A 27,720-nucleotide genomic window follows, 5' to 3' on the forward strand; every position below is an offset into this window, starting at 1 on the left:
GTGATGCCAGACGTAAAGTGGCGTCAGTGGCGGCCGGGAGAGCGTGAGCGAAGCTGAGGATTGCAGAGGGAGAAGGCGAAGGGCCGCAACCGAAACAAAATGAGCAAAGCACACCCGCCCGAGCTAAAAAAGTGAGTACGGTGACCCAGCTATTGGAGGGCCCGGGATTTCAGCTCAAACTGCACGGCATAGTCGGTGAGGGAGGCCTGAGGAAGCCGATTAGAGACTTCTGCTTCCCAGCATGCGCCGCGTTCTTGGCCTTGCCTCCGATCCCGGCCACGTGGGGCGGAGGAGGGGCGCGCGCGCGCGCGCTCGCCCGCCCGCCTCTGGCGGGGCCTCGCTCTCCATTCATTCATTCATTCTTTCTGCGCGCTGCGGTTGAGTGGCGCGGTGCTGGGTGCGGCCGGGAAGAGTAAATGGACGCGTAGCTTGACCGGCAGTCGGAATAGTCATGCGTTGCACTTAAGATTACCTCAGCACTTCTCTGGATGTTAAAAAAAACCGCTTGCTGAGTGGAATCCCAGGGCTGTCTGTTTGGAAAACGGAATTTAAAACTAGATACGAGTTAGAGGTCGTCCCTGCCACTTTATGTGGCAGGAGAGTAAACTGAGGCTCGGGAAGGAACAGTGACTGGTCGGGAGTGATTTAGTCAGATTTCCCAAATACATACATTTTTTTTTATTTTTTTATCTCACACACACCCTTAGGGCATGTTCTTTTTTTGTAGCATTTAGAATGACATGGTGGAAGGATGCCAGAGCTTAAAGTGAATGAGTACCTAAGACCTAACCAGATAGGAAAGAGGCCCATCTAATTCAGGCCTTTGTCACAGATGTGGAAATTGAGGACTGGCTGACCGAACGGGTTGCGAAGTATCCCTTATCGTTTCTCTTCTTTTTTAAAATGCCTTCATTATTTGTTTCTACCATTGCCGTCTTTTCCCAATATAGTCCTTTTCCCTTCATGTCCAGGAGAGCCATCCCTTATAATAAAGAATAAGAAAGAAAAGCGAGGTAGGGGAGACGCTCAGCCGAGCAAAAGTGATCCACACAAAAAAGTAGTTTTATAGAAAGTGACGGAAGCAGCATTTCTGTCCTCTTTACCTTTCTCCTGCTCTCGTTCCTGCAAAGAAACTAAGGTCCAGAGAGGAACTGGAGAGCGCGCTGTGATTTTAAACATAGATTGAAGGGAGTAGTGCAGCTATTAACAGAAATAGGGAAGTCAAGATTAATAGCAGGTTTGGAAGGAAAAATAAGTTTGAATACTTGCTTTGAAGTGCTGGTAGAATGGGGACATCTAGAGCAGCTAGATGATTGAGTAGGTAAGTAAGGATGCTGACCTTAAATTTAGGAGAACCTGAGTTCCAGTCTTACTTCAAATGCTTCCTAGCTGTGTGCTTGTAGGCAGATTACTTGACTGCTGCCTTCTTGTCTCATTTGTAAAGTGAAATCTTAATAAACCTGCCTTTCAGGATTGTTTTAAGCATCATTAGATGTTTGTGTGATGTGCTTTACCAAGCTATGTAAATGCTGGGTATTATTATAAGGGAACCCAGTACAATTCATAACTAAATATAAATTCGGGAGTCGGTCTCATACAATTACCATTGAAGCTGGAAGTGAATTTGATGCAAAGGCGTATAAAAGGAAAAAGGATATGGCTCAGTAAAGAACCTTGGACAATGGCCGGGTTAAGTGAGCAAGAGGAGTAAAATCAGGTGGAAAAGGAAAAGGTCATTAGGCATATTAGAAGAATCTGGAGTGAAATATCTTGAAAGCCAAGGGAAGAAAGGATAACGAAAGAAGTGAACACTTAAATGCTTCACTAGATCGAGTTCCTCTTATTTATCTCTCTCCCCAAAAATTGGTTTTGGCCAGTAGGATACCATTGGTGAACTTTTAGAAAGCAATTTTCATTAAGTAGTTAGGTGTGGGAAGCAGATTGCACATGCTTGAGTAATGAAGAAGTAAAAGCATTTTGTTTAAGCAACTAAAAAGTTTCAAGTATTAAGGATTCAGTTCTAGTTCCATCCCTTCCATGAAGCTTTTCAGAGTTCTCCTCACTCAAGTTTTCCTTGTATTGTACTTTCCACTTTTCCCATTACAATTAGTTAGTAAAGTAGACCAAGCCCTTAAACTGGAGGCAGGAAAACAGTTCAAATTCAACCTTTGGGACGCTTGATGTCTGTCCAATTTCCTTCACTGTCATAAAAGCATTTGCTTAACAAGTGTTGTTAGGATCACAGCAAGCTGTTGTGAGGGCCAAATTATATATTAATGAACTGCTTAGCACTTTGTCTTGCACATAGTTAGCACTATATATATATTTTCTTTCTCCCTAGAAGTTTCTCTCCCCCCACCCCCCAGGCAACTGGGGTTAAGTGACTTGCCCAGGGTCACACAGCCAGAAAGTGTTGAGTGTCTGAGACCACATATGAACTCCGGTACTCCTGATTTCAGGGCTGGTGTTCTATCCACTGCACCACCTAGCTGCCCCCCCCTTCCTAGAAGTTTCTTAAGAGCTAGAATCATTTCCATATAGCAGAGACTCAGTAAACATTTTTAGTGAATTTAGGAAGATGAAGTAATTTAAGGGAATGGAAAGAATTTGGCAAAGCTTTTGGTTGGCATTTTAAGATAGGAAACACCTGAACATAAAGAGGAAGAAGCCCTATGATAACTTGAGTGCCTTGAAAGCTATTGGACTGGGAGGCAGATGCCCAGTCTTCTAAGTCTACCACTATGCAACCTGGGGCAAATCATTCCATCTTTGAGGCTGTTTCCTCATCTGTAAAATAAGAACATTAGACCAGATAATTTGTAAATCTATTTCCAGCTCCAAATTTTAGGAGTCTAATTTAACAAAACTTGTAAAAAGTAACCACCACCTATGTGCAAGACATGGGGATAAAGAGACAAAATTAACAGTTCCCTATCTCTAGAAACTTAGTCTACTCTGAGATACAATGTGTAAACATAAGTTAAAAACTAGTAATTTGATGAGTTTTCCTCTTTTCAAGTATTAAAGAACTGGAGGGATCAGCAGAAGCTTCAGAAAGAAGAGAGCAGCTGAATTGGTTTCAGAGGAAGATGAGAATTGTGACAGCTGAGATGAGGCCCTGTATGGGGAGGGGGACAGAGGACTGGCAAGAGAAAACTTGTCTGATTATATAGAAGTGAGATGTAAGATAATAGATTCAGAGATTGAGTGGGGTGTTTGGGCCAGAACATAGAGTACATAAAGAGAAAGGTAGATTATCCTATGTGAGATTGCTTCCTATCCTGGGGAGGAGAGAGATCAGGAGGGAGGAGAAAAAAGAAATGCATAATGAATTTGAAAACTATTTTTACATTTAATTGGGAAAATAACTTTTTTTTTTTTTTTTTTTTTTTTTAAGGAAAGTTAAGTTACTGACAGCTGTAAATTTGTCCACCTCAGTTTATATCCTGGTGTCAGGAAGGAAATGCTTTTAGAACTAGGGTAAATCAAATGAAAGGCTGAAAGAAGTGGAAGGGGGATAGCATCAAGAAACTTATGCCTTGGTGCTAAGGGGAGACTAAGAAAGAGAGAGGCATATGGTAGATGAGTTTTGAGATGTGGAAGCAAAGAAAAGGAATAATACTGACATTTATATGATGCTTTAAATTTTGCAAAGGATTTTTGTGGAAAGGAGCTTGAAGGGAGCAGGTGATAATTAATATGCTGGACAACAAATGGGGAACAGAAAGCTCTTGTCAGGCTAGAATGTTGGGCAAAATCCAATAAGATGAAATTCTAAATATTAGATTTGAGATCAAGGCCAGGACAGACAGAAATGGTTGTGGTATCATATCTTTGATTTTTGAAAACTCCATGTGAATTTTCAGTTTGATAGGGGAATCAAAAATTGGTGCAGTGTCTGGTGGCATTAGGATAGATGGACGTTACTTTCAGTAATGGCTGTAATTGGCCTGCTCTGAGTCCACCACAATTTATGGAGGACATTTTTAAGTTGGAGCTATTCTAAAGCACATTTGGCCCAAACAATAAAACCAAGAGCAGTGGGGAGTTACCAAAAAAGGCACTTACTCCTGATGTCAGAATTTCTAACAAAAATGAAGTGGGGTAGCATTCCCAGTGAAGGCTTCAACCACAGGCTAGATGAATGCTGGTCATGAGTTGTGAAAAAAATATTAAGTATAGATTATATTTGATCTCTGGTCCTTTGACAGCACTAAAAATTACTGTTTAAAAAAAAAAATTTGGTGTAAAGACCAAATCTTCACAACAATCCTGGGTTGGGGTCTGGAAAGGGAAAGATAGTGAGAAGAATCTGAGTTAATGTCATGGATAAAAATAGAAGTTTTTAAGTAGGCTTCAGTTTTCCCACCATTAAAATAACAAAGTTTATAATCCAAGTATTATAAACTCTTGTAGGGGAAAATACATAAAAGGACACAATAGGTAATCTTTCCAGCTCAATTTTTCTGTTATTTATATTTGCTACCAGGATCAATCCTGAACTGCTTATAGATTAATTCAAAAGTTGCTTATGTCGTGTTTTTCCTATATTTGTGGAATATGAGAAAACTGTTGGTTTTTAGGGTCATTTCAGGCTACTGCTGTAAATCAATCAAATATATTGGGATTTCTCAAACTATTATTACTAATCTAACCTTCATTAATAATATTTTACACTTGGAGAAATGATTTTTCTTCATTTGGACTAATTGATTGTAAAAAAAATATATATATTTTGGGAGTTCAGAAAAGTAGGAAAACTTTCCAATAAGTGAACACCTAAAAGAAAAAGGTAAAGACAAAATTAATAACATAATTTAGTACTTTAAGTTTCAAGTGTTAACCTGAGTGAGATGTTCGTTTTTTTAAATAAAAAAATCATACAATTAATATTTATTAATTTAGTTAATCCTCTGATCTTCCCAAAACACTATTAACACATATGGTGTTGGAAAATATCAAAGTACTTGATGAAATAATTCATCTTGTGGTTTGAGTTGTTGTTTTTTGAAGCAATCATGGTTAAGTCACTTGCCCAAGGTCACACAGTGTCTGAGGCAGGATTTGAATGCAGATCCTCCTAACTCCAGGCCAATGCTCTATCCACTACATTATTTAGTTGCCCCTGAGTTTATCTTTCTTTTTCTTTTTTTTTAAAACTACAGTTTTATATTAAAATAATATTAACCACAGCTGACCTTTGTTTCCAAATCTGAAAAATTAGAGTAATTTCAAAGGGGACTATTTTGGGGATTTACGTAGTACACTTAAGGTTTATAAAAATCAATGCTAAGAGTGATTTGATAGCAGTGTGATCCAAATTTACATTAGTTTGACACCCCAGCTCTTTCAACAAGACAGGTATACCAGTTTGAGAAGTTCAGGTACCTTTACAGGTTCTTCATAAGATTTGAACAACTGATTTAAGCATAACTGGTGGTTGGTTTTTTGAACATTCATTCTTATGCTTATAAAAACGTTTAAGAGTTTTATCTTTCTTTTTCCTTTTTGCTTTTTCAGATTTATGGACAAGAAGCTATCATGTAAGTTATTTAAGATGATTTTTACTAACAAAATAAAGTTTTTGTTTATGTGGGTTTGGTGGTAGTACAGTTGGTTAAAATTGAAATTGCAATAAAACCTAATTCAGTCTCAACTATTTGTAGGGGGGTAGAATGGCAATCTATCTCTGTTAAAGTCATACTAAGTACAAATTAATAGATCATATTAGAGGGAATGTTTAAAGTTCAAACTATTCAAATTAATGTTTTTTTATAACCTCTTTAAAAGCTTCAAAAATAACTTATGTGCCTCTGATCATTCTTCATACTAAGATACTTACTAGACTCTCCATATAATAACACTTGATTAACTTCAATTTTTCTGAATATACTGAAATAATTTAATTTCTTTTTTTAATCACCAATTAAATGGATTTTCTTTCAATAAAAAGTTACTTTTTCAAAGTTCAGTGAACTACTTTGGCACAGTATCTTAATTTGGGCAAGAGGTGACCTTATTTCACATATTTGTGATTTATATTACTTTTTTCCTTACATTACTTAATGGACAGTTTTACTAAAATTTCACTTTTTTTTTCCTTAGTGAAATTAAATGGTGGAAGGCACGTTCAAGGAATATTACGGGGATTTGATCCATTTATGAATCTTGTGATTGATGAATGTGTAGAAATGGCACCAGGTGGGCAACAGAACAATATTGGAATGGTGGTAAGTAGCAGTTATTAAGCATTTATTAAGCATAATAGGCACAATGCTTATGTCATGAACATCTCTCTTTTTTTTTTTTTTTTTTTTTCCTTTAATTAAATAACTTTTTATTGACAGAACCTATGCCAGGTAATTTTTTACAACATTACCCCTTGCACTCACTTCTGTTCTGATTTTTCCCCTCCCTCCCTCCACCCTCTCCCCAAAGATGGCAAGCAGTCCTATACATGTTAAATAGATTACAGTAGATCTTGGATACAATATATGTGTGCAGAACCGAGCAGTTTTCTTGTTGCTCAGGAAGAATTGGATTTAGAAGGTATAAATAACCTGGGAAGAAGAACAAAAATGCAAGCAGTTTACATTCATTTCCTAGTGTTTTTTTCTTTGGGTGTAGCTGCTTCTGTCCATCCTTGAGCAATTGAAACTAAGTTAGATCTTGTCTTTGATGAACATCTCTTCTGTAACAAACTTGGGGAATACAAAAAAGTCATTCATATCAGGCTAACAGTGTAAATCATTTAAACATACCTGTATTTCTGAAAGATAATTACTAATTTATCCTTCATCTTTAGTAACTTTCTATTTCTGTAAACCTAATTCTCTTTGCTTGATTTAGATGTTATATTAGATGGGCTTTCTAGCTTCTTTCAAACTCACATATGGACAAATGAAAAGCAGATTGCAGTCAAGGTCTAGCCACTTTATGGTTTGTCCCAAGCAAATCTTTTAAACTGTAATAAAACCTAATTGTAGAGGTCAGATTTTCTAACTAGATTATTTGGTGTTTAAGTGCCTACATTCATGTTGTCCCTTATGGGCCTGAAGAAATTTCCAATTTCTACCCCTCTTTCCTCTAAAAAGCTTTAACAAAGCAGGTGTTAGCTTCCTCCATGAAACATTCCCACACTTTTCCAAACTAAAAGTTATCTCCTTCCTCTAATTTTTCAGCACTTTGCCTTGAAGTATTATTTATATACATATTCCCCATCACTTCCTTTCCTTCTCATTAAAATTTAACGTTTCTTGAGAGATAGGTCTTTGTATTTCTGATGCTTTCTGCCAAAATTGATTCTTTGAGGCAGGATGACTAAATTGGCTAATGTTACAATTTCAACTAATTCAACCTCAACTACTCTACTCTTGTCATTCTGTTGCACATTTTCATGTCAGAATTGTTATTGTTAATCATTCTATCATTCCTGTCACCATTAATAGGGACAATCTGAAACTGAATTTTATACTTTAGGTTAGCTACTACATTGCCCTATAGTAATTGTTGGCTTAAAATTTATTAGTGGTTATTTCCTGGACATATGGCTATATGGGTGCTTATGGTACCAATTTTCTGTTCTAAGGAGAAAGTGCATGTCATTGGTGTTATCAGGAGATCCAGGAATTTATAGTAACTGTGAGTTTTGATAATGATGGAACCAGGTAATTCTTACAAGCATGGCTTTGGAGCAGAGAGATCTGAATTGGCATTGAGGGGCTAGTATTAACCCTCAGTAGGAAGTATTGGGGATTTGGAGTTTGATTTGCACTGAGCTATTTCTCCCCTATCTTCCAGGCCTCCCAATCAAAAAAAGTTCTGGGTTCTTTGACTTTGATCTGCTTGCAAATGAATATTTATTAACTTAGTTATAACTGAGAAGTTCTAATTGATTGCTTATGTAGTTCTGCCAAGCAGTCACCTTTTTTTTTTCCTGAGGCAATTGGGGTTAAGTGACTTGCCCAGAGCCACATAGCCAGGAAGTGTTAAATCACATTTGAACTCGGGTCCCTCCTGACTTCAGGGCTGGTGCTCACCTTTTTAAAGATGGAAAAAGCAAAGTCTTTAAGACCTAATAGAACAAAAGGGGAGGTTAAGTGATGAAAATAGTGCAGGTGCCATCTGTTCTGCCCTTAATGGGGGGACCTCATGGCAATGGCACAGTAGGTATCTAATGAGTTTTTATTGGTTAGTTTGACATTGATAATCTCATAAATTAAGCCAACAAATGTCAGGATTCAGATATGACCCCAGACCTCCTCTTTCCAAAAGGTTTCTGGCATCTGAACGCATACTACATTCAAATTCTGTCATTCTTATGCACAAGAGGGAAAAATAAACTTCTACATGAAATTCAGGTGCTGGTTTAGTTACATGCAAGTATACAAAATGGTCCTCATAGGCTCCAGAAACTCTCATTAAAAAACTAACTCTAAGGGGCAGCTAGATGGCACAGTGAATATAGCACCAGCCCTGAAGTCAGGAGGACCTGAGTTCAAATGTGATCTTAGACATTTAACACTACCTAGCTGTATGACCTTGGGCAAGTCACTTGACCCCAATTGCATTGGGGGGGGGGTGCAGAAAACTAACTTTAACATGAGGTATAATAGCAAAAAGTTTTCACTTAGAGAATATTTGATAGAGGTGAATTCTCATTTTTAATTAGTGATTTTTTAAAAATTCATTTGCAATTCCATAGCAGGGTTTGATATACTACTTTATTAACAGCCTTGTTTTTTTGTAGGTAATTCGAGGAAACAGTATCATTATGTTAGAAGCCTTGGAACGAGTATAAGGAATGAAGCACTGATGCCCTGGGTCTCCGATTATCCTTTACATTCCCAAGAGCCTCTTTTTTTTTTCTTTTGATACATAAAATTAGTCATTGTATATTCTTTGTTTAACTTTTTGAAAATAAACTTTTTGTAAGATGTTTAGATTATCTTCTTTCTCATGGGTACTTCTAAAAGAAAAACCACATGGTAATGATGCCTTTTCTTTAATTCTTCAGTTTTGTTTGATGCTACAAGTTAAGGATAATCAGAGAGTTCCTTTAAATTTCAAAACTGTTAAACTGAAACCCAGGAAACTGGAGCATAAATACTACAGCCATTTTGGCTTTTGTATTCTATTTACATTTCTACAGGTAAAATAAAGACACTGGACAGAATGGCATATTTGTTTATTTTCAGTTCACTGTGAGCAAGAAAAAAAAGGGGGGGGGGGGAGGTAATGAAGACAAATCCTTAACCAGGCTTTAATTAGATAAAAACTCCACAGGAAATCATTTGTAGGGTTAGGGGGGTTTGGGTGGACTATTGGGGAAGGGAAAAGGAGAAGAGCAGGGTATAGTATTTCTTCCTCTAAAAGCTCAGACTAGGATTCATATATAGGTTCTAATATTTAGGCCCCTGAGTTAGAATTAAAGTGACATGGCCTAGGCCTATTTTTTAAACAGTGTAATAAGAAGCAGAACAATCAAATAGGATAAAACTTGTTCTGGGGACAGGACACAAGATAAATTATCCACCCCTTACCTCCACCCCAACTTATCCAGAAGGAGACTCACCATGAAAAAGAATCAGTCCACAAATCTTTTAACCAAGAATAGTTCTGTTTTGCTACAAGCCCTCTGAACATTGGTGACACTTTTCACAAAATAACCCTCTAGAAACACATACTGAAGATCCACTGCATCAAGAGCAAGGTTTCTACTGATAACTTGCATCTCTGTCCTAACTTTATTAACAGTGACAGCAAAAACTACTTGTACTTTAATAAATATACAATTGGTATGTTTTTTCAAAGAAAAAAATAGCTAAAAGCAGTGTTAATGACAAACATGATTTTTTTTTTTTTTTTACTCAAATCTTGTTATATTACTCATCAGTCAACCTTTAGCATATATACATGGGATGTTATGCTCTATAGCCATCATCTGGAAGAATCTATAAAAGGAGAAAAAATAGTTTTTAAACCATTTCTTGATTTTAATAATTAGTCTATGAATGATAAAAGGATATAGCACCCTTTAACAACCACATTAGGTATAAGTTCAATATCTGCCACTAAAGAATGTCAACCATCTATATAGCTTTACATACAATTTTAAATAATGACCGACTAATTACAGCTCAGTATACATAGTTGTGAAAGGCAAAATTAATTAAGCTAATTTGACTTCTGTGGTAGGATTGATTTCCACAACTCTTTGGAGAGCTCTCCTCAAGTGCTTTGTTGATAAAAATTCCCTAATGTAATAAAGCAGTAATTCAAATCTGCTTTTTGTATATAACCTAAGGTTTTGCTAGTTATCATTCATATAACTAATTCTAATTAAGTACCTGATCTTCTCTGACAGTAGGCAAATTGGGAATTGGCTCTATTTGAATTTTCCATTCTTCTAAGTGGCAATTCTCTCAAACTAAATTATATCAATTATCCCAATGTTCTTTCTCCTTCTCAAATCCCTAATGGGTTAAAGGAATTCTGGAAAAACTTAGTATGGAATATCTTTTTCGCATGAATCTCAATGTGTATTTTGTAATTTGTTTTTCTTTACTATTTTTGGACTTCCATTATAACAAGATCTTATATAGACATAGGGCAAGCTATTTGCCATCTATTTTTCTCCAAGTACATACTAGCCTACTATGGATATTATCATCCACTGGCTAATTTTGATCTGTTTTGCCCACTGTAGTCAGAGATTTGAAGGCTGTAGCAACCCCTCTGGGTTACCCCAAAGCTATAAAAAAATACACTTGATGGGGATTAAAAGCTGAAGAGTATCTTAAGGTGTGGAGGCCAACTCCACCATCTTTATAAATAAACTCAAGCCCAGAAAGGTTACATAGGTTCCTAAGGGTTGACACACTCAGTAATTATCTGAGGCAGGATTCAAATCCTGGTCTTATGCCAAGTCCAATATTCTGTCTTCTACAACATGCTTCAATTTGGTCTGATTCAGATGTGGTTAGGCTACTTCCAGCCTTAACTCAAATCCTTCAAATAGAAAGTTGGTTCTAATGTTTTAGATGTAGGAATGAGATTTTTCAATAGTATTCAGTGGGGTAGAACTTTTAAAAATTCCGTATATAGCTACCTAGTTAAAAAAATACAAAGGCAAGAACAGTTTTAAAAGCATACACTTTTCTCATTCTTAAAATGGACTTGTGAAATATACTCACTATACTGAATAATAACACTAAAGAGAAATAGTGGTTAAGTCAAACTTTAGAAGTGGACCTGAGTACAGATCAAATGACAAATAATACTTTCTCAATGTTGGTTTTCCTTCAAAACTGAATTCTATTGACTTCTGTCTTAATATCTTTGAGGCTATATTATTAATAAGTACCTGAGCCTTATCCTTTAAAAAAGAAAAAGAAAAGAAAACCACAAATAGAGCAACAGAATTGAGAATTTGGCTTTCAAAGAGGAAAAGAAATGTTTGGCAATGGCACAGTTACAATGAAGAGGGAGAAGGTATATAGTATTGAAAAAGAAAATGAGTTTATCCCATTACTGAGAGCCTTCAGGTACTAAATTATGTCTCAGAGCTAGGAAGGAAAGGACTTTAGAGATTATTTTCCCAGTCCTTTCATTTCCCAGATGAGGAAAAATAAGGCTCAAAAAAGAGCCTCGTGCCCAAGGTCACACAAACTAGTAACTCTTACCTCCAACTCCAGTGCTCTCTCCACAATTTCCACAAAGCAATGAAGACTATTCCAAAGTTGGGAAAGTTTCCAAATTAATTGATAAACACAACTGGTATATCAAATTCCTTACTTTTGCACCTAGTTTCAGCCTTAACTGAAAAAGGTCCTCAAAGATTCACACAGCAATTTTAAAGACAGAATTACAGGCAATGATTATGTGTTCATCCTTGACTGAACCCTCTACCTCCTTCAAACCCACCACTGATTTACTTTCGTTCAAGTAAGGATAATAACAAATCAACTATATCTAATCCAATGCCATCATCCCTGGCTCGGAGGGACTCAACCCTGTCTTGTCATCTTGGGATTTCATTTGGGAGCATGGGAGGAAGGATGAAAAAAAGGATGTTGGTGACACTTCAAAGCTCTGTTTTGAGTTTCTCATACAATCCTTCTTGGTCAATCATCTCTGTGTTCCCATACCAACGGTGGTAGGCAAGGAGCGCTGCATTATGGGCTGCAATGGCACTCATTTCCATTGCACTTGCTGCCCACTCTATGCCATTGAGATAGTATATGCGATCATGGAGTATGATGGGAGGGCACTTCTCTGGAGGCTTATAGTGAGGGTATGCAAGCCATTCCTTCTCCTGAACAGAATCATGAGATGCAAATAGCAAATTAAGCTGCTCCTTAGTAAGAAATTCTGAGGAAAAGATTTTCCAAACAGCTGAACCAGTTGCTGGCTTAGACTGAAGATCAGCCTCTCTTTTTACAGGGGACACTTGTGAGATGCTATTAATAAACAGATTTGGGTTATCGGTGGTTAAAATGTCAGTAAGATGCAAGCTATCAGTTGCCATTAAGCCAAAGAAAGATGCATTTAGTCTCCCATGAACAAAAGTGGTCACCAAGTGATGGTAGTATTGATGAAATTCTGGGATGGGTGGATCAAAGTTGAGAAAAGTGATATTGGACATTTTGCGGTTCAATGGAGTAGCCACCAAGACAATGTCGTAGAGATCTTTATTTATCCCTGAATCTGTTTTATAGGTGACTTCATATGCCTTTTTTGGTCCTCCTGTAGGGAAAAATCATATTTTCATGAAAATTTTCTATAACAAAGAAATAATGACACCATACCATTTCACAATGTCTGGAACACCATTTTTATAGGACTAGTTTCTCAATGGCTTGATTTTTACTACAAGGGAATTCAGGAATTTTTAATCCTTAAAAGATAAAAGGCTGTTCTTTGTTATAGAGGGCCATGGATAGTGGAAACTGGGTGAGGAATAAGACCTTTCAGCCCAGAGGGAATCTGCTGACAATGTCTGATTTGGCTCTCATCTCCCCTTTGGGGCATCTCAGCCTTCCTGAGAAGTCAGGGGACGTGACAACAACCTATGTTCTACTTGAAACAGATACTTGCAGCAAAGAAGCATTTACATAATAATAGCAAGGTGCTTACAGTTAGCACATGTGCAGTGTGTTGTAGTGATGTAATTGTACTAAGGTATTTAAGGCTGAGAGAACTTGAAATAAATGGACTAAATGCGTGACCATTCATATGGGTTTCTGACTCTTCACTCCTCTCCCAAGATCAAGGACTCAGGCTGGTACCGAGATCCTCCATAAAGCTAGTTCGGACCATAACACTTTGTTCTCCCCTCAACAGAACAAATCAGGAGAGAAATTACAATGCCCTGCCAACAAATGTTAAAATATCACAGCGCTTTTACTTTGGGGGATAACATCATATTGCAGGAATAAAAATGATCTCTTCTTATATATTAATACATTTGTGATTACATAGATGTAATCAACACCACTTTCCACTATTTCTCTATATTCCTTTGTGATTATTTCCTCTTTAACCTCACCATGTGTTTCTCAATGTTTTTTTCAAGGATGTGTCCTCAGAGTTCTTGACTGGAAGGCAAAGACCTAAATTCAAACCTTGCCTCAGACATTTATTAATAGTGTGACTGACCAACTTACTTAAGTCTTTCTAGTCTGCTTTTTCATATGTAAAACGAGGGCACTAAATGAGATGATCTGAAATGCCTTCCCGCCTCCGCTCCTCTACCTCTTCAAACTTCCCAGAGCACAATATACTTCTCCCTTGCTCTCTTTTATGTAATTCTGAGGATCACAATGAACTTTATCATTATGCTTCTTTGAGACTGTGAGTTTCATGGAAGTAGGGACCATACCTTAAATTTCTTATTCTTCCAAGCTCTGTATAAATAGTCTGTATAAAGTACGTACTTAATATCTGCATACTAAGTAGGCAACCAATAAATGATGAATTCAGTTGAACATCTGAGAACACTCACTAAGAATCTCACAATGACCAAAGATTTCAAGCCTCTGAGTAGATATTAGTTAAATTCATGCCAACAGGTCCCTGGAACCACTAAATTCTAGCACTAATCACATGCAGATTATTTTACATGTACTTTATTCTTTGTCATCTTGGCATGAACTTACAGAGATGGCAATGAATTCATATTTGTTTATTCTTGCCTGTAGGGATGTAAACACTAGAGTTGCCATTAGAACTCAGAACTATCAGATCCAGAGCCTTCTGGTGCATAAGGCCTGTGGAAGGCCTACAATACATGGGATCGTTCCACTTATGGGGTAACTTTATGAATATGCCTTCTTTCCTACCAACTTGGGATAAGTTGGAACAGAGTATAAAGTCATACCATTAAAAAATCAGAAGAAAATCAAATCAGGTACCTTGGCTGGCAATGGCTAAAGTAAGCTTTCCTAACCAAAGGATAAGAGATTATCAAAAAAGTTAAAATATAAAATTCTGATTCCATAAAATTAAAAAACTTTTGGTTTGACAAAATCAAGACAACAGGGATAAGGGAATCTTGTTATAGTTACCTTACAAGACTTTCAAATAACACAAATCCAGGAGGGATAAATAATACATGGGCTGACAAAGTCAGGATCCAAAAGTTCCCAATAGGCTATATATAATCTAGAGGTTGGCTCTAATAAATTTAAAGTTAAAAAATTTAGGGGATAAATATTAATAATTTTAAATGTGTGGTTTTTTTAAATCAAGCATTAAGATAGGGAAATCATCCGAATATAACTATTATTCTAAAAAAGACCTGAGGATGTTGGTGAACTATAAACTCAATATGGGATATAATATTTCAAAAAGCTAAGGAGAACTCAGTATTTATTAAAAGTCATAATGGTAGGGGCAAGCTAGGTAGTGCAGTGAATAGAGCATCAGCCCTGAAATTAGGAGGACCTAATTTCAAATCTGACCTCAGAAACTTAACGCTTCCTAGTTGTGTGACCCTGGGCAAGTCACTTAACCCCAATTGCCTCAGCAAAAATAATAATAATAATAATAATTTTTTAAAAAGTCATAGTGGCAGGATTAAGCAAGTGATAGCCCCATTATACTCTGTCCTGATCAGATCACATTTGAAGTACTACATCTGTTCTGGGCACCACATTTTAAAAAAACACCTTCATAAGAAAGTGAAGAATATCCAGATAAAAAGGACCACGATGGTGATAAAGTTTATGTCATATTGGGATCAGGATAAATGGAACTGGAAATGATGAAAAAAGAAGACTTACAGAACAAGAATTATGGGATCAGTGACTGGAAGTGGAAAGGGAGAAGGAGTCAGGACACGAAAAAGGACTTAAAATATTTAAAGGATTTTACATATTTTTGTAAATATTGTAAATATTACAATATTAACATCTTGTAAAAGAAATATCAGACTTGTTGATGTCAGAGATACTCAGAGGCCAAAACTAAGAACAATATATGGAAGTCAAAATGTGCAGATTTCAGCATGGTATAAGACAAAACTTCCTAACAATTGTTGTTGCTGAATCTCTTTTCAATCGCGTCCAACTCTTTGTGACCTCTTTTGGAGTTTTCTTGGCAAAGATACTACAGTGGTTTGCCATTTCCTTCCCCAGTTCCTTTTACAGATGAGGAACTGAGGCGAATAGTTGAATGACTTGCCTATGCTCACAGAGTTAGTAAATAAGTGTCCGAGGTCAGATTTGAACTCAAGAAGATGTCTTCTTGACTCCAGATCTGGTGTTCTATCCACTGTGCCACCCAGCTGCCCCAACAATTAGATTGATTCAAAAATGGAATAGGCTGCTCCAGATAATAGATTTTTCATGCTATATAAGTCAAGTGAAGATTGTAGGACCATTGTTCACATATGGGTTGGATTAGATGTCTCTGAGAGGTCCCTTCCAATTTGAATTTTGTGATCTTGCCTTTTCACATTATTGAGAAAATTAAGCTATTCATCATGAGTTTTATCTCCCTTACTCAAAATCTTGAAACTCATCTAAATCTTTACTTATCCTCTGCTACTTTGCTCTTATCACCCAGGAAGAACTGGCTTTGTTCCTTATCAATGCCAATCCCGCCATCTGTGTACATGATCCCAATTCCCTTCTATTTTTTGCAAGCTTGCCCTACAAATTATTCTCCTTATTTCATTTTCAATCTCTCCTTATCTATCCCCTCCATCAATAATGCTTTAAAATCTACCCAGGGATTCTCCATCCCTGAAAAACCTACACTTGACACTACCATCCCCAGAGTTCATTATCTTATAAAAGCTCTACCAATATGGCTTTCACCCATACAACTCTACCAAACTGTTCTCTCCAAGATTCCTTATGAAAATCTAGTGAACTTCTTCCAGTCCACATCCTCTTTAACCTTTCTTATTTCCTGATACTATTGACATTCTCACCTCTCCTGACTTTAGTAATACTACTCTCCCCTGGTTCTCCTCCTCCATGTTCTTTTTTCAGTCTTCTTTATTGGTTCATCATTTAGCTTCTACCCCCTAAACTTAACTTGCTCTAAGACTGTCCTGGTTCCTCTCCTTTTGTAACTTTACATTCTTTACATTACTGAACTCATGGCTTCCATATTTTCAATCACCTCAGCTCCAATCACTTTTGAAATTCAGTCCCACATTTTTAATTGCCTACTAGCTGTTCCATCTCCCTCTCTCAAATTTTACAAACCAAAAATTCTGCTCACCTTTAAGGAGTCTCATTCCCCCAATTATGAAAATTCTTAACCAGATTATCATCTTAAAGACTTTTTCCTCACCACCCTCATCCATATCCAACCTACTGACAAGTCTTATTGAGTCTACTTCTGCATCTCTTTCATCAATACTATTATCTCCATGTACATTCCACTTAGTTCAGGCTCTCAAAATTTCTTGCCTCAATTATTATAATAATTTGTTAAATAGTTTTCTTCAATTCACCTTCCAGATAGCTCCCAATATTCTCTTCCTAAAGCACATGTTTGACCATATCACTCTAACAATCAGAAAAATTCAAATTGAGACAACCTTTAAGATGTTACCTTATTATCTACTAAAATGATAACATTAACAACAACAAAAACTACAGCAATCTATATATACAACTGATGAGTGGCTGAATAAATTATGGTTTACTAATCTAACAAAATATTATAGTGCCATAAAAACATTACATCTGAAGCATACAAGGAAATTTTTAAAGAATTCCACAAATCAGAGAAGAATGGCAGATCCAGAACTGTGTATACACAAGCCAATTATATTTTTTCAAAAGAAAGCAAAAGCATAAATTACAGAATTTCAGATCAAACAAAGAAGACATAAGACAAAAGCTTTTTTGTTTATAATTCATTTAGTTCTGACTTTTAAGGAGTTTTTAAATAGAATGTTCTAATCTTTGTTTTACTTTGAATGTTTATTATACTACTTGTTTTTGTTGACAATTATTATTATAATAAAAATATTTTTAAGAAGAATCTTTAGAGGTTCTCTATTGCCTTTAGAGAAAAAAATACACAAATACTTTATATCTTAGTCTCATATTTAAGGCCCACTACAATCTGTTCCAACCTACATTTTCATCCTCTTTTCATTTTTATCTCAGTCACCCAATTATACCTAGGCCCATCTCCAATTATGCTTTACTTTACTCTTCAATCATCATCATCTCCTTTTATCTGGAACTAAGTCAAATCACTATTTCCAATGGAAAAGGATGTTAATCTACTCCCCTCTTGCTCTATTTGCCTTAGGTAAGACAATCAAAACCAAAACATCCCTCCCCCATTTCTAATTTACTATCAAAGTGTTGTCTCCTTCTATTAGAATGTAAATTCCCTAAGGGCAAGAACTACCTTTGTCCATGAATCTACAAAGCTTATCACAGTGCTAAATTCAAAATAATCACTGAATAAGTAACATCTTAAAGGTTATCTAGTTTTGAATTTATCTGATATGATGATATGGTCAAACATGTGCCATAGAAAAAGAATATTGTGAGTTATCTGGAGGGTGAATTGAAGAGGACTATTTAACAAATTATTATAGGTGAGACAAGAAATTCTGAAGGCCTAAATAAGGGGGGGTATACATGGAGATTAACTATTGATGAAAAAGATGCAGATATAAACTCAATAAGACTTGTCAATAGGTTAGATATGGATGAGGGTGGTGAGGGAGAGGGAAAGGAAGATTATCAATTTTAAGAATTTTTGTGATTGGGAGAATAGGGCTCTTCAAGAGTAAGCAGGATAATTTTTTCATTAATTCATCTTTACATTCTCTATGTTTTAATCATATTAGCCCAGGAACTATGGTCTAAAACTGACAGTTCAACTCCCTTCTATGGGCACTTACCTAAAGTGTTCCCCCCACAGCTAAAATATACCTCATCTCCAGAGTAGCTAGATGGCAAACTGGATAGAATGCTGGCCCTTGAGTCACAAGAAGATTCATTTTCATGAATTCAAATCCAACCTCAAGACACTTACTCAGCGCTTGTCCTGAGCAAATCATTTAACCCTGTTAAATATTAAACCTATTTCCTCATCCATAAAATGAGTTGGAGGAGGAAATGGCAAACCACTCCAGTATCTCTGCCAAAACAAAACAAAACAAAACAAAAAACCAAATGAAGTCACAGAATGGAAAAGACTCAACAACAACAACTTCTCTAATTCTCAGAAAGGTTATCTTCCTTCAAGACTCAGGTTAGTAGCCACTTCCTTTTTGATGCCTTAGGTCATTCCACCTCATCCTTCAGCCTCTAGTTGTTAATATTTCTTGTGCTTTCAAATTGTTTTGAATTTACCTATCTGAGCACGGGTTTTATACCATAATTGTGTCTCCTTCTTTTAGGGTAGGGACTGACTGCTTAAATTTTGGTTCTGTATTCTGAGTGTCTAGTGTCCTGCATATAGTCAATGCTTGACCAATGTCTGTCAAACTGAAATGAACACATAAATGGTAAATTTGGGATGATGGGGTAGAAAGGAAAAGAAAGATTTCTCTGACTACCTTACCCCTGGTCCCCCAAACACTAAATAATCATCTTCTGGAAAAGTTTAGGAGGAAAAAAACTGAAAAACTTGCAAAGAAGCTTACCTGTCTGTGTCATCCTTGCTTTCTCCTCTATGTGCATGACTGAGCCAGAGATAAGCAAAGCTTTGGAAAACTGAAGGAGCTCTTCACAAACACGTTTATTTCCACCTTCCACAGACCACAGTCCAGAATCTGTACCTGACAAGGACACTGCACCTGTCAGAGGGAGAAAAAAGTGTTTAAAAAAGAAGACAGGCCACACAAGAAGGCTTCCCTCCATCCACTTTCCCCAAATTGGTCAACATTGTTCCACAGCTCAGAATAGCAATGGAGTGGATGAAGTTATGTTTAGATCTTTCATGGGTCTTCATATAACGACTAAGAGTAGGAGAAGACTGATTCTATGTAAGTTTCATCTTTATTTCCATTAGATATTTGCTAGATCTTCTCTAAACAGAGAGTCAAGAAAGAGCATTTTCTGTTCTTCATGGACCTTGTGGAATAAGAATCATTCTAACATGGAGATGGTACAGAGAGGTCAAGGCTGTTCCAACCACAGCACGACCCTTTGAGAAAACATATTTCTTTGAGTAGATCCAAAGCAAACAGAATATGCTGACTTACCTACAAAGCCATTGATGCTTGTGCTCTGGCCATAATTGACCCTCATGGCGGGAGTAACAATTTCATTGAGGAATTTCTCTGAGAAACCTGCTTTCTGAAGGGACTGGAGAATGGTCCGGTTGAGCATTCCAGTGAATTCGTCCCCTCCTAGGGCATGTAGCAAGCCTTCCACACTACTAAAAGAGTAGTCATGGGACTGATAGCGGTAAATCCTTTATTGAAAAGAGGGGAAAGAGTCATTAAGCACCAAAAAAAATAATTCCTGGCCCCACAGCTTGTGCTCCAGAAGCTGTCAATGTGAGAAGGTGAGGAAAGGATAAGTAGAGGTAAAAGAAAGAAGGAAGAAATGGTATTATGCAATCAAAACCAATAGAGGGTTGAATATTTCTAGTCCTAGGGCCTCTCCTGGGTTTCATTCCCTGGTATCTACTGCTTGCTGGCTATATCTACCCTTTTTTGGTTCTACAATCACTATACATCCAATATGTTTCCAAAAGTGGTGAGATTAGGATTCCTGGTGCTCAGAGAGTTAAATGATGAAGTTAGTGGCAAGTTTGGGGTTCAGAGAAACAAATGAAGAGGTTTGGCTCCCCCAGATTCCCCTAGGATTCGGCACAGGGCAGGGAGTTGTGGGAACCCCTTCTGGTGGTGCAGAGGTCTTTTGTAAAGGAATTTATGAACCTGAAAAGCTAGACTGATAAAAAGAAGTTTATCATTGGCATTGGGAAGTCAGCCTTTGCTATGCAATTCCTTAGTGGCAAGGTCCCAACAGAGAAGTAAAGTTTCTAGCAGAGAAATCCCAACAGAGAGATATAAAAGTCTCATTAGGGAAATAGGAGAAGATAAAGAGAGGGTAACGCTGAAAGAGAATATCATTCCAGCAGACAGAGGTTGCTGCCATGCCATGCATAGCAAGGTCCATGAAGAACAGAAGATGCTCTCTTTCTTGGTTCTCTTCTAGGTCCTCTGCAAGGATGGAGCCCCAAGTTACCATTTTTATAAGGAAATCTGAGACAGAAGTTTCAATTGAATGAGATTCCCTCAATGTGTCACTGCCCCCAAGCCTAGATGAGATCACTTACTGGGAATGGTTTTGAGCCAACAATAGGGGTCAATAGAAATCTAGATGTCCAACTTCAACTAGTCCCACCAAGATAAACCACTTTATCTTGGTTCCTTGGGGCAGGTTTCACAGAGAGGCAGGGTTCAAGGAGAATTTCTCCTTGAAGGAGTTTTCAGAAAGTTTTGAGGTCCTCCCTTCAGTTTCAGGCTCCCCTCGTCAAAATCAAGTTCATATTCCTCTGCAGAGAGGGAAAAAGATAAAGAGGCAGAGACAAAGAAAGGAGGGAGAGGTAGAGGGGTAGAGAAAAGAGAGGAAGGGAAGGAGAGGAAGACAGGAAGAGAGAAAGAAAAGGAAAGGAGAAGGGGAAACGGAAAGAGAAAGGGAAAGGGAAGGGGAACGGGGAAAGGAAAGGAAAGAAGAAATAAAGGGAGATAATGGGGGAAGAATGGAGCAAAGAAAGGAGGGAGGGAAGGAGGAAGGGAGGAAGGAAAGAAAAAAGGAAAGAAGGAAAGGAGGAAAGGAGGGAAAGAGGAAGAGAGGAAGGAAAGGAGGGAGGGAGGAAAAAAGGGAGGGAGAAAGGAAGAGAGGGAGGGAGGAAGGAAAGGAAGGAAGGAGAAAGGAAAGAAAGAAGAGAGGGAGGAAAGGAAGGAAGTGATGCATTTCCTGCAAAAGGCCCCATTAAATGTCACCATTTTAACCCTGGATGACACCCCACTTTTAATCTGCTCCTGATATCTGTTTTCTCTAAGCCTCAAGCTTTGGATTTTCAACTGCCCTTCAGCCAGGAGAACATGGGATAACTGACTGGGACAAACATCCCTTAGATACCCTACTGCCATTTTCACATCTCATGCCTCACCTTCCTGGCATGAACCTCCCCCCAAATCTCTATGACCCTTGCCAGCTCAAAGCAGCTATTGAAGAAGAGATCTATGTTCCTTTATCCCAAATGCATTTGGAGGCTTGAGGGGGGAATGAAGAAGGGATCCGGAAACTCCAAAATCTCCTTCAACCCCATTCCCCCACCCCCAATGAGGGAAACAAAACAGTTTCATTCTGTTACCTAGATGGGGTTGGTTCAGTCCTGAGCTAAAAGAATTCCAACCCTATTCAATTAAAGATCTTCTATTCAATTCAAACTCCACCCATAGGCTTCATTGGGGGGGGGGGGGGAGCAGGCCTCGATTGCAGCCAAAGACCTCCTTATAAAAATGGCAATTAAAAACTCATTTCTTTGCAGAGGTTCTAAACATGTCATGCTATGCCAAGGAGGCTTCTGCCCACTGGAATAATAGTCTTTTCCAGTACTACCCTTTCTTTACCCTCACCTATATCCCTAACGAGACTTTATGCCTTTCTGTCAGGATTTCTAACCTTACTTCCCAATTCCTATAATTAACTTCTTTTATCAATCTAGGTTTTTGGGTCTGTAAATTCCTTTACAGAGAATCTCTGTGCCACCAGAAGGGGGGTTCCCCAAAACTCCCTACCCTTGTGCTGAATCCCAAGGGGGTACAGGGGAGCCAAATCTCTCCATTTGGTTCCCTGAACACTGAACCTGCCACTAGACTTTATCATTTAACTCTCTGACCACAAGGAACACTAATCTCATTTTGGTTCCCTAAATCTAGACCTTGTCGTTTGGAAAGGGAGGGAAATAAGGAGAGGGAAGGGAGAAGGGAGGGAGAGAGGGAGGGAAAGGGGGAAGAAAAGGAAAAGAAAGAGAAGAAAGAGAGAAAAAGGAAGGAAGGAAGGAAGGAAGGAAGGAAGGAAAGGAAGGAAGGAAGGAAGGAAGGAAGGAAGGAAGGAAGGAAGGAAGGAAGGAAGGAAGGAAGGAAGGAAAGAAAAGAAGGAAGGAAGGAAGGAAGAAAGAAAAATTTCATGAAATAGGTAGGTATTGGGATTTGGATAGTTTGAGAGAAGTGAAAGGCCCAATAAAATATGTAGTGGAAAATTGTGTAACAGTGAGGAGGAAAGAAAGAGAAGAAGGGTGAACCAGCCTATGGAGGACCTGGAAAACCAGTAAGCTAACACCAGACTTTCCCACAAAATGAGTCAGCCCAATGCTAAATGTAGTTCACTAGTCTTCCTTGCTGACTTTATCAATGAGTTGGCAGACGCTGCTCCATGGTACATTCTAGGACTATAAATTAATTTTGAACACAGATTCCTGTGCTTCTCTAACTTCCTTAATAGTATCTATCTGTTTCTCTCCCTCTCTTTCCCTCTCTCTTCCCTTCTCCCCCCCCCATACGCCCTTTATGAAATCAAGGGAACAAATACTCCCTCTTAAAGACTATCAATGAGACAAAAAGACATCCTGAAGGAAAATAGATTAACCAGGCCAGTTTCAGGGGATGCTAATGGATTCTTTTGTGGCCAAATTTTCTAACACTTCTTCTACTATCACCATTTCCATTCAAAACAATGTGAACAGCTTTAAGTTTCTGTCCTACTCAAAGAAACTGAAAGTGGAGAAAATATTTTGCAATTATATGATATTCAGGTTTGGCAAGAATTATGATGAGATGAAATGCAGGTGAATCAGGCGCCTAGCTTCTTCACTGGCCCCAGATTTGCTTGGGTAATTCCTAACCCTAGCTGTGTCCTAACATGAGATTTCCCCAGATATTCCAGGGAATACTGTGAATTCTGAAAAGAAAATTGCTTTAATAATAAAAATACCATACAGTTCCTTTCAACCTATCAACAAATTAAGCAACAAAATTAAGCATTTACTAATGTTAGGTACCATATCAAGTGCTAGGTATTCAATGAAAAGCAAATAGTACCTGCTTTCAAGAATATTAAATTTTAATGAAGGAAACATAATGAAAATAGGTACATATAAAATACACATTATCTTGGGACAGCTAGGCAGTAAAGTTGATGTGATGCGGGAAAGATTCCAATCTTTGATTCCCAACCCCCCTAGCTAATGTAAATTACCCTTTGACTCACAAATCCTGGTCCCTTTGAATTCCAATAGAAGGTCCGGACCTATCCCAGCCCCACCCAGATCTGAGCCAACTTTGGGGCTACACCCCAAAGCCCCTCGAGCTAAGTCTCCGACTTAAAAGGACCACACTGGGAACCCCTCTTTGCAGAGATTCCAAACATGGTTGCCATGTGAGGACCCTCTATCCACTGGACCCTCTGTCCAGTGCCCTCTTTATCTCTACCTTCACCTATCTCCTACTTCTAAACTCAATAATAAACCTCTTTTATTAATCTAGCTCTCTGGGCTAATAAATGCTTTTATTGGGAATCCACCCCGCTTCTAGACCTCATATACCGCCGTATCCTTGCGCCGAATCTAAGGGGGTTGCAGGGGAACTCTGTTTGACTCCCTGTACCCCAAACCTGCCACTAGACCTTAACTAAACCCTAATTTCATTTAGGTACCCCAAATGTAGACCTCAACATGTGGTCTACACCTCAACATTCGGTTCCTGACCTCAACAGATGGAGCACTGGCCCTCAAGACAAGAAGACCTGAGTCCAACCTTAGACTCCTACTAGCTATGTGACATATAGTAGCTAAATGTGTCCTGCTTAACTGAATTTGCACAACTTGCAAAACTCTGAAACTCCTCTTGAAACATGTTTATCTATTGCTGTTGCTGGCTTTTATTTAAAGCTTATTCAGTCACCCTGATTTATATCTTGCCACTGGACTCATATGGTTCTGGAGGGGAAAGTGAAGCAGATGACTTTGCACAGTCCAAACTCACTTAAATCCAATTCACTCACAACTCATGGCATCACCTCTTTGATGTACTTCAAGAGTGAAGGACAAACAACATTCACTGCTACAGCAGCCCAAGAGAGGTGACCCTTCTCAAATAAGCAATTCTCTACTTGCTAAAAAGTACCTGAGATAAGGTACCTGAACAGCAGCCCAGCCCTTCCTGCCTAGCTTCCAGGGCTTGTAGGAACAAGTTAACTACTGACTTTTAAAAGAAGTTTGTCTCTGGGTTGATGAATGATTTACAAACGTTTGTTCTTTCTAATTAATGATTTCAGTGGCTCTAAAAGATACTTCAAAAGAAAATCCCTTGTTGTGAGACTTCATGGACTCCAAAGAAACAACAAAGCTCAATTTCCCAGCAATTAAGATTTGAGGAAAAGAGAAATCTATGAGACTTAGCAGGTTAAAGAAATAGCAGCCCTTCAGCCTGGAGAACATGGGACAATTGACTGGGAACAACTGACCGGGACAAGCACCCCTTAAATGCCCTGCTGCCATCCCCAAATCCCATACCTCACGCCTCACCTCCTGGCATGAACCCCAAATCTCTACGACCCTTGCCAGCTCGAAGCAGTTAAGAGGAGATCAGCGCCCCTTTTCCCACATGCCTTTGGAGGTTACTGCTTGAGGGGGAGATGAAGAGGGGACCCCTGAACTTGGAAAATCCTGGAAGGAGAAAATCTTCAATTCTGTCTCAATAACTGACTTTGCCCAATGTCTTTTTCCTTAAATGAATTTAAGTTCCAACTGCTTGAGGGGGGAATGATGCGGGAAAGATTCCATTCTTTGATTCCCAACCCCCCTAGCTAATGTAAATTACCCTTTGACTCACAAATCCTGGTCCCTTTGAATTCCAATAGAAGGTCCGGACCTGTCCCAGCCCCACCCGGATCTGAGCCAACTTTGGGGCTACACCCCAAAGACCACACTGGGAACCCCTCTTTGCAGAGATTCCAAACATGGTCACCGTGTGAGGACCCTCTGTCCACTGGACCCTCTGTCCAGTGCCCTCCTTATCTCTACCTTCACCTATCTCCTACTTCTAAACTCAATAATAAACCTCCTTTATTAATCTAAAAAAAAAAAGAAATAGCAGCAAGTTTATCCCACTTGAACTAAGGAGTGGGTTATGTTAAGTGGTATGTAATTTGATAATATGGCACTTAGTTTATTCAGTTGGCAGGACAATTGTGGTAATAAATTATTACTTCTGCCACCATCTTGTATGCACAGGCCTCTTTCTCCACAAAGTTCAAAATTAGCCATTCCAATATGCATGTAACCAGCATCCATCCCTAAGTCTAACCTTACCCCAAATTGGGCTTTGTTTTGAAAGAAAATTAGGTTGTGTATAAATATCATATCTTAATAAAAATTCTTAATTACATAAAACCCATAAAGAGGTATCTGAGCATTACAGAAAGAGCATCTGACCTGGAAGTCAGGAGACTTGAATATGAATCCAGATTTGATCCTTGTTATGTGGTTTTGGGTCATCATCTCACTTTTCTCTAAGAAATGAGAGTACCAATAACTACATTTCTGATGACTACATTTCCCATCTCAAACGGTTGGGTGAAAAAGTATTTTGGAAACTTTTGTTTTGGAAACTTTAAAGGGTTACAAAACTCTTCAAGCTGTTATAGCTGCTGACTCATCTCAATATGGTGGTACCATTTAATATGGGCAAGCCAGAAAAAGCCTGAACTCTTTCTACCCCTGCTAGCCTGGCTTTAAGGTTGCCATATTCCCTGAAAACATTTCTTCAATTGGAACAATCCCTCTCTGCTTTGTGAATAAAAAAAATCCCTCCAGTAGTCCCTACAATTTTTATGACAATCCTATTAAGTCTCTGGGAAGCAAAATCCAGAAACTAGAATTCCTAACGTTCATAAAATTTAAAAATGTTTCTTATGATAAAACAATTACCTCATAAATTTGTCTAAGATATCTTCTATCCACATATGCATCCGGAGAAACTGAAATCCATAATGCCAGACAAGCTTAATCATGTTAATGATGAACCAACTGCTCTCTTCAAATACAAGATCCTCTCCATTATAAATACCCATGAGGCCATCAACACTCTGAACAGTGGAGAGATCTGCAAAAATGGAGAGAGGGAAAGCCAGTGATTTTGCTGCACCTTGGAGATCACTTTAAAGTAGTTTAATACATTTGCATAAATTGATGGTAGAACACAATAAGTAGGACCAAAAGGACAATGTACATAATGACCACAATGATGAACAGAATTAAATGACTTGCCCAAAGTCACACAGCTAGTGTCTAAGACTGCATTTGAACTCAGGTTTTCCTGACTCCAGGCCAACACTCTATCCACTGTACCACCTAGCTGCCCCAAGTATCAAGTATTCCCTAGTATATCTGCTTATTAATCCCAATCCTGACCTCTGGAACCACAGAGTTTCATTCTAATCTCTTTTCAAGATGAATAAATATCTTGCAAAAGATAAGCTAACAAGTCCCCCTTAAGTCTCCTCCAGGCTCAATACTTTCAAGTTACTTACGCTCTCTTTCCTATATTATGGCTGGTGGGCTTTTCTTGGAACTAGTCACCCTCCTCAGATATGCTCCACTTGATCAGTGTTCTTTCTAATATGGAACATTGAGAACCAGCTACAAAAACTCTAGATGCTCTGTGACGGTGACAGGATCCACCAAATCACAGAACCAGGATACACAAAAGGATCCTCAGAGGCTAAAATCCTGTGTATGTGCCCTTAGTAAGCCATAAAACCTTTGCAGGTCTCAATTTCTTTATTTGTAACAGGACAGAGTTAATTAAGCTTGATGATCACCAAGGTGCTTCAAGGTGGATACACTGTGATTCTTGATTGCTATTAGCTAATATCCAGAGAAAGGAAATTAAAAGTCCAAGAAATAAAACAATTTGCTAAAAGCCAAAGGCTTAGCAAATTTTTTGGAATGATTTATACTGATGTTTTCTTAGATTTCAACATTAAATCTGTCATAAATATTTGCCCAAAAAGTAGCCAATATTGTGGGTCTAAGACACTAAATTCCCTGAAAACTTTTCCTATCAATCTTTAATTGAATTTACAGATATATCTGTAAATAGTCTCCTCTAGTTATATCTGTAAAGTAGATATATCCACTCCCTGATTAGAACATCTGCTATTTGATATTTGCTTACCTAGTGGTGTGCTATTTTGTTCAGTTCTAAGCCAA

At 38.1% G+C, this 27,720-nt stretch overlaps 2 protein-coding genes across 3 annotated transcripts in view; one reads left to right on the forward strand and one right to left on the reverse strand.

Annotated features, from left to right (window-relative positions):
• On the forward strand, nucleotides 1–8,942 carry SNRPG (small nuclear ribonucleoprotein polypeptide G). Its single transcript, XM_003757954.4, has 4 exons — nucleotides 1–131; nucleotides 5,521–5,543; nucleotides 6,106–6,230; nucleotides 8,750–8,942. Exons 1-4 carry the CDS (start codon nucleotides 100–102, stop codon nucleotides 8,798–8,800), a joined length of 231 nt encoding a protein of 76 aa, XP_003758002.1. The 5' UTR covers nucleotides 1–99; the 3' UTR covers nucleotides 8,801–8,942.
• PCYOX1 (prenylcysteine oxidase 1) overlaps nucleotides 8,939–27,720 on the reverse strand; it is a 25,961-nt gene continuing 7,179 nt past the window's right edge. For both annotated transcript variants that reach the window (XM_031950635.1, XM_031950636.1), the window contains exons 3-6: nucleotides 26,437–26,611; nucleotides 19,694–19,905; nucleotides 19,133–19,285; nucleotides 8,939–12,747 (exon numbers count right to left, since the gene is read on the reverse strand). In XM_031950635.1, the coding sequence (XP_031806495.1) occupies nucleotides 12,086–12,747; nucleotides 19,133–19,285; nucleotides 19,694–19,905; nucleotides 26,437–26,611 (1,202 nt within the window). In that variant the 3' untranslated portion in view covers nucleotides 8,939–12,085. The remainder of the gene's footprint in view (nucleotides 12,748–19,132; nucleotides 19,286–19,693; nucleotides 19,906–26,436; nucleotides 26,612–27,720) is intronic.

Source organism: Sarcophilus harrisii, chromosome 2 (assembly GCF_902635505.1).
Source record: "Sarcophilus harrisii chromosome 2, mSarHar1.11, whole genome shotgun sequence".
Classification (NCBI taxonomy): domain Eukaryota; kingdom Metazoa; phylum Chordata; class Mammalia; order Dasyuromorphia; family Dasyuridae; genus Sarcophilus; species Sarcophilus harrisii.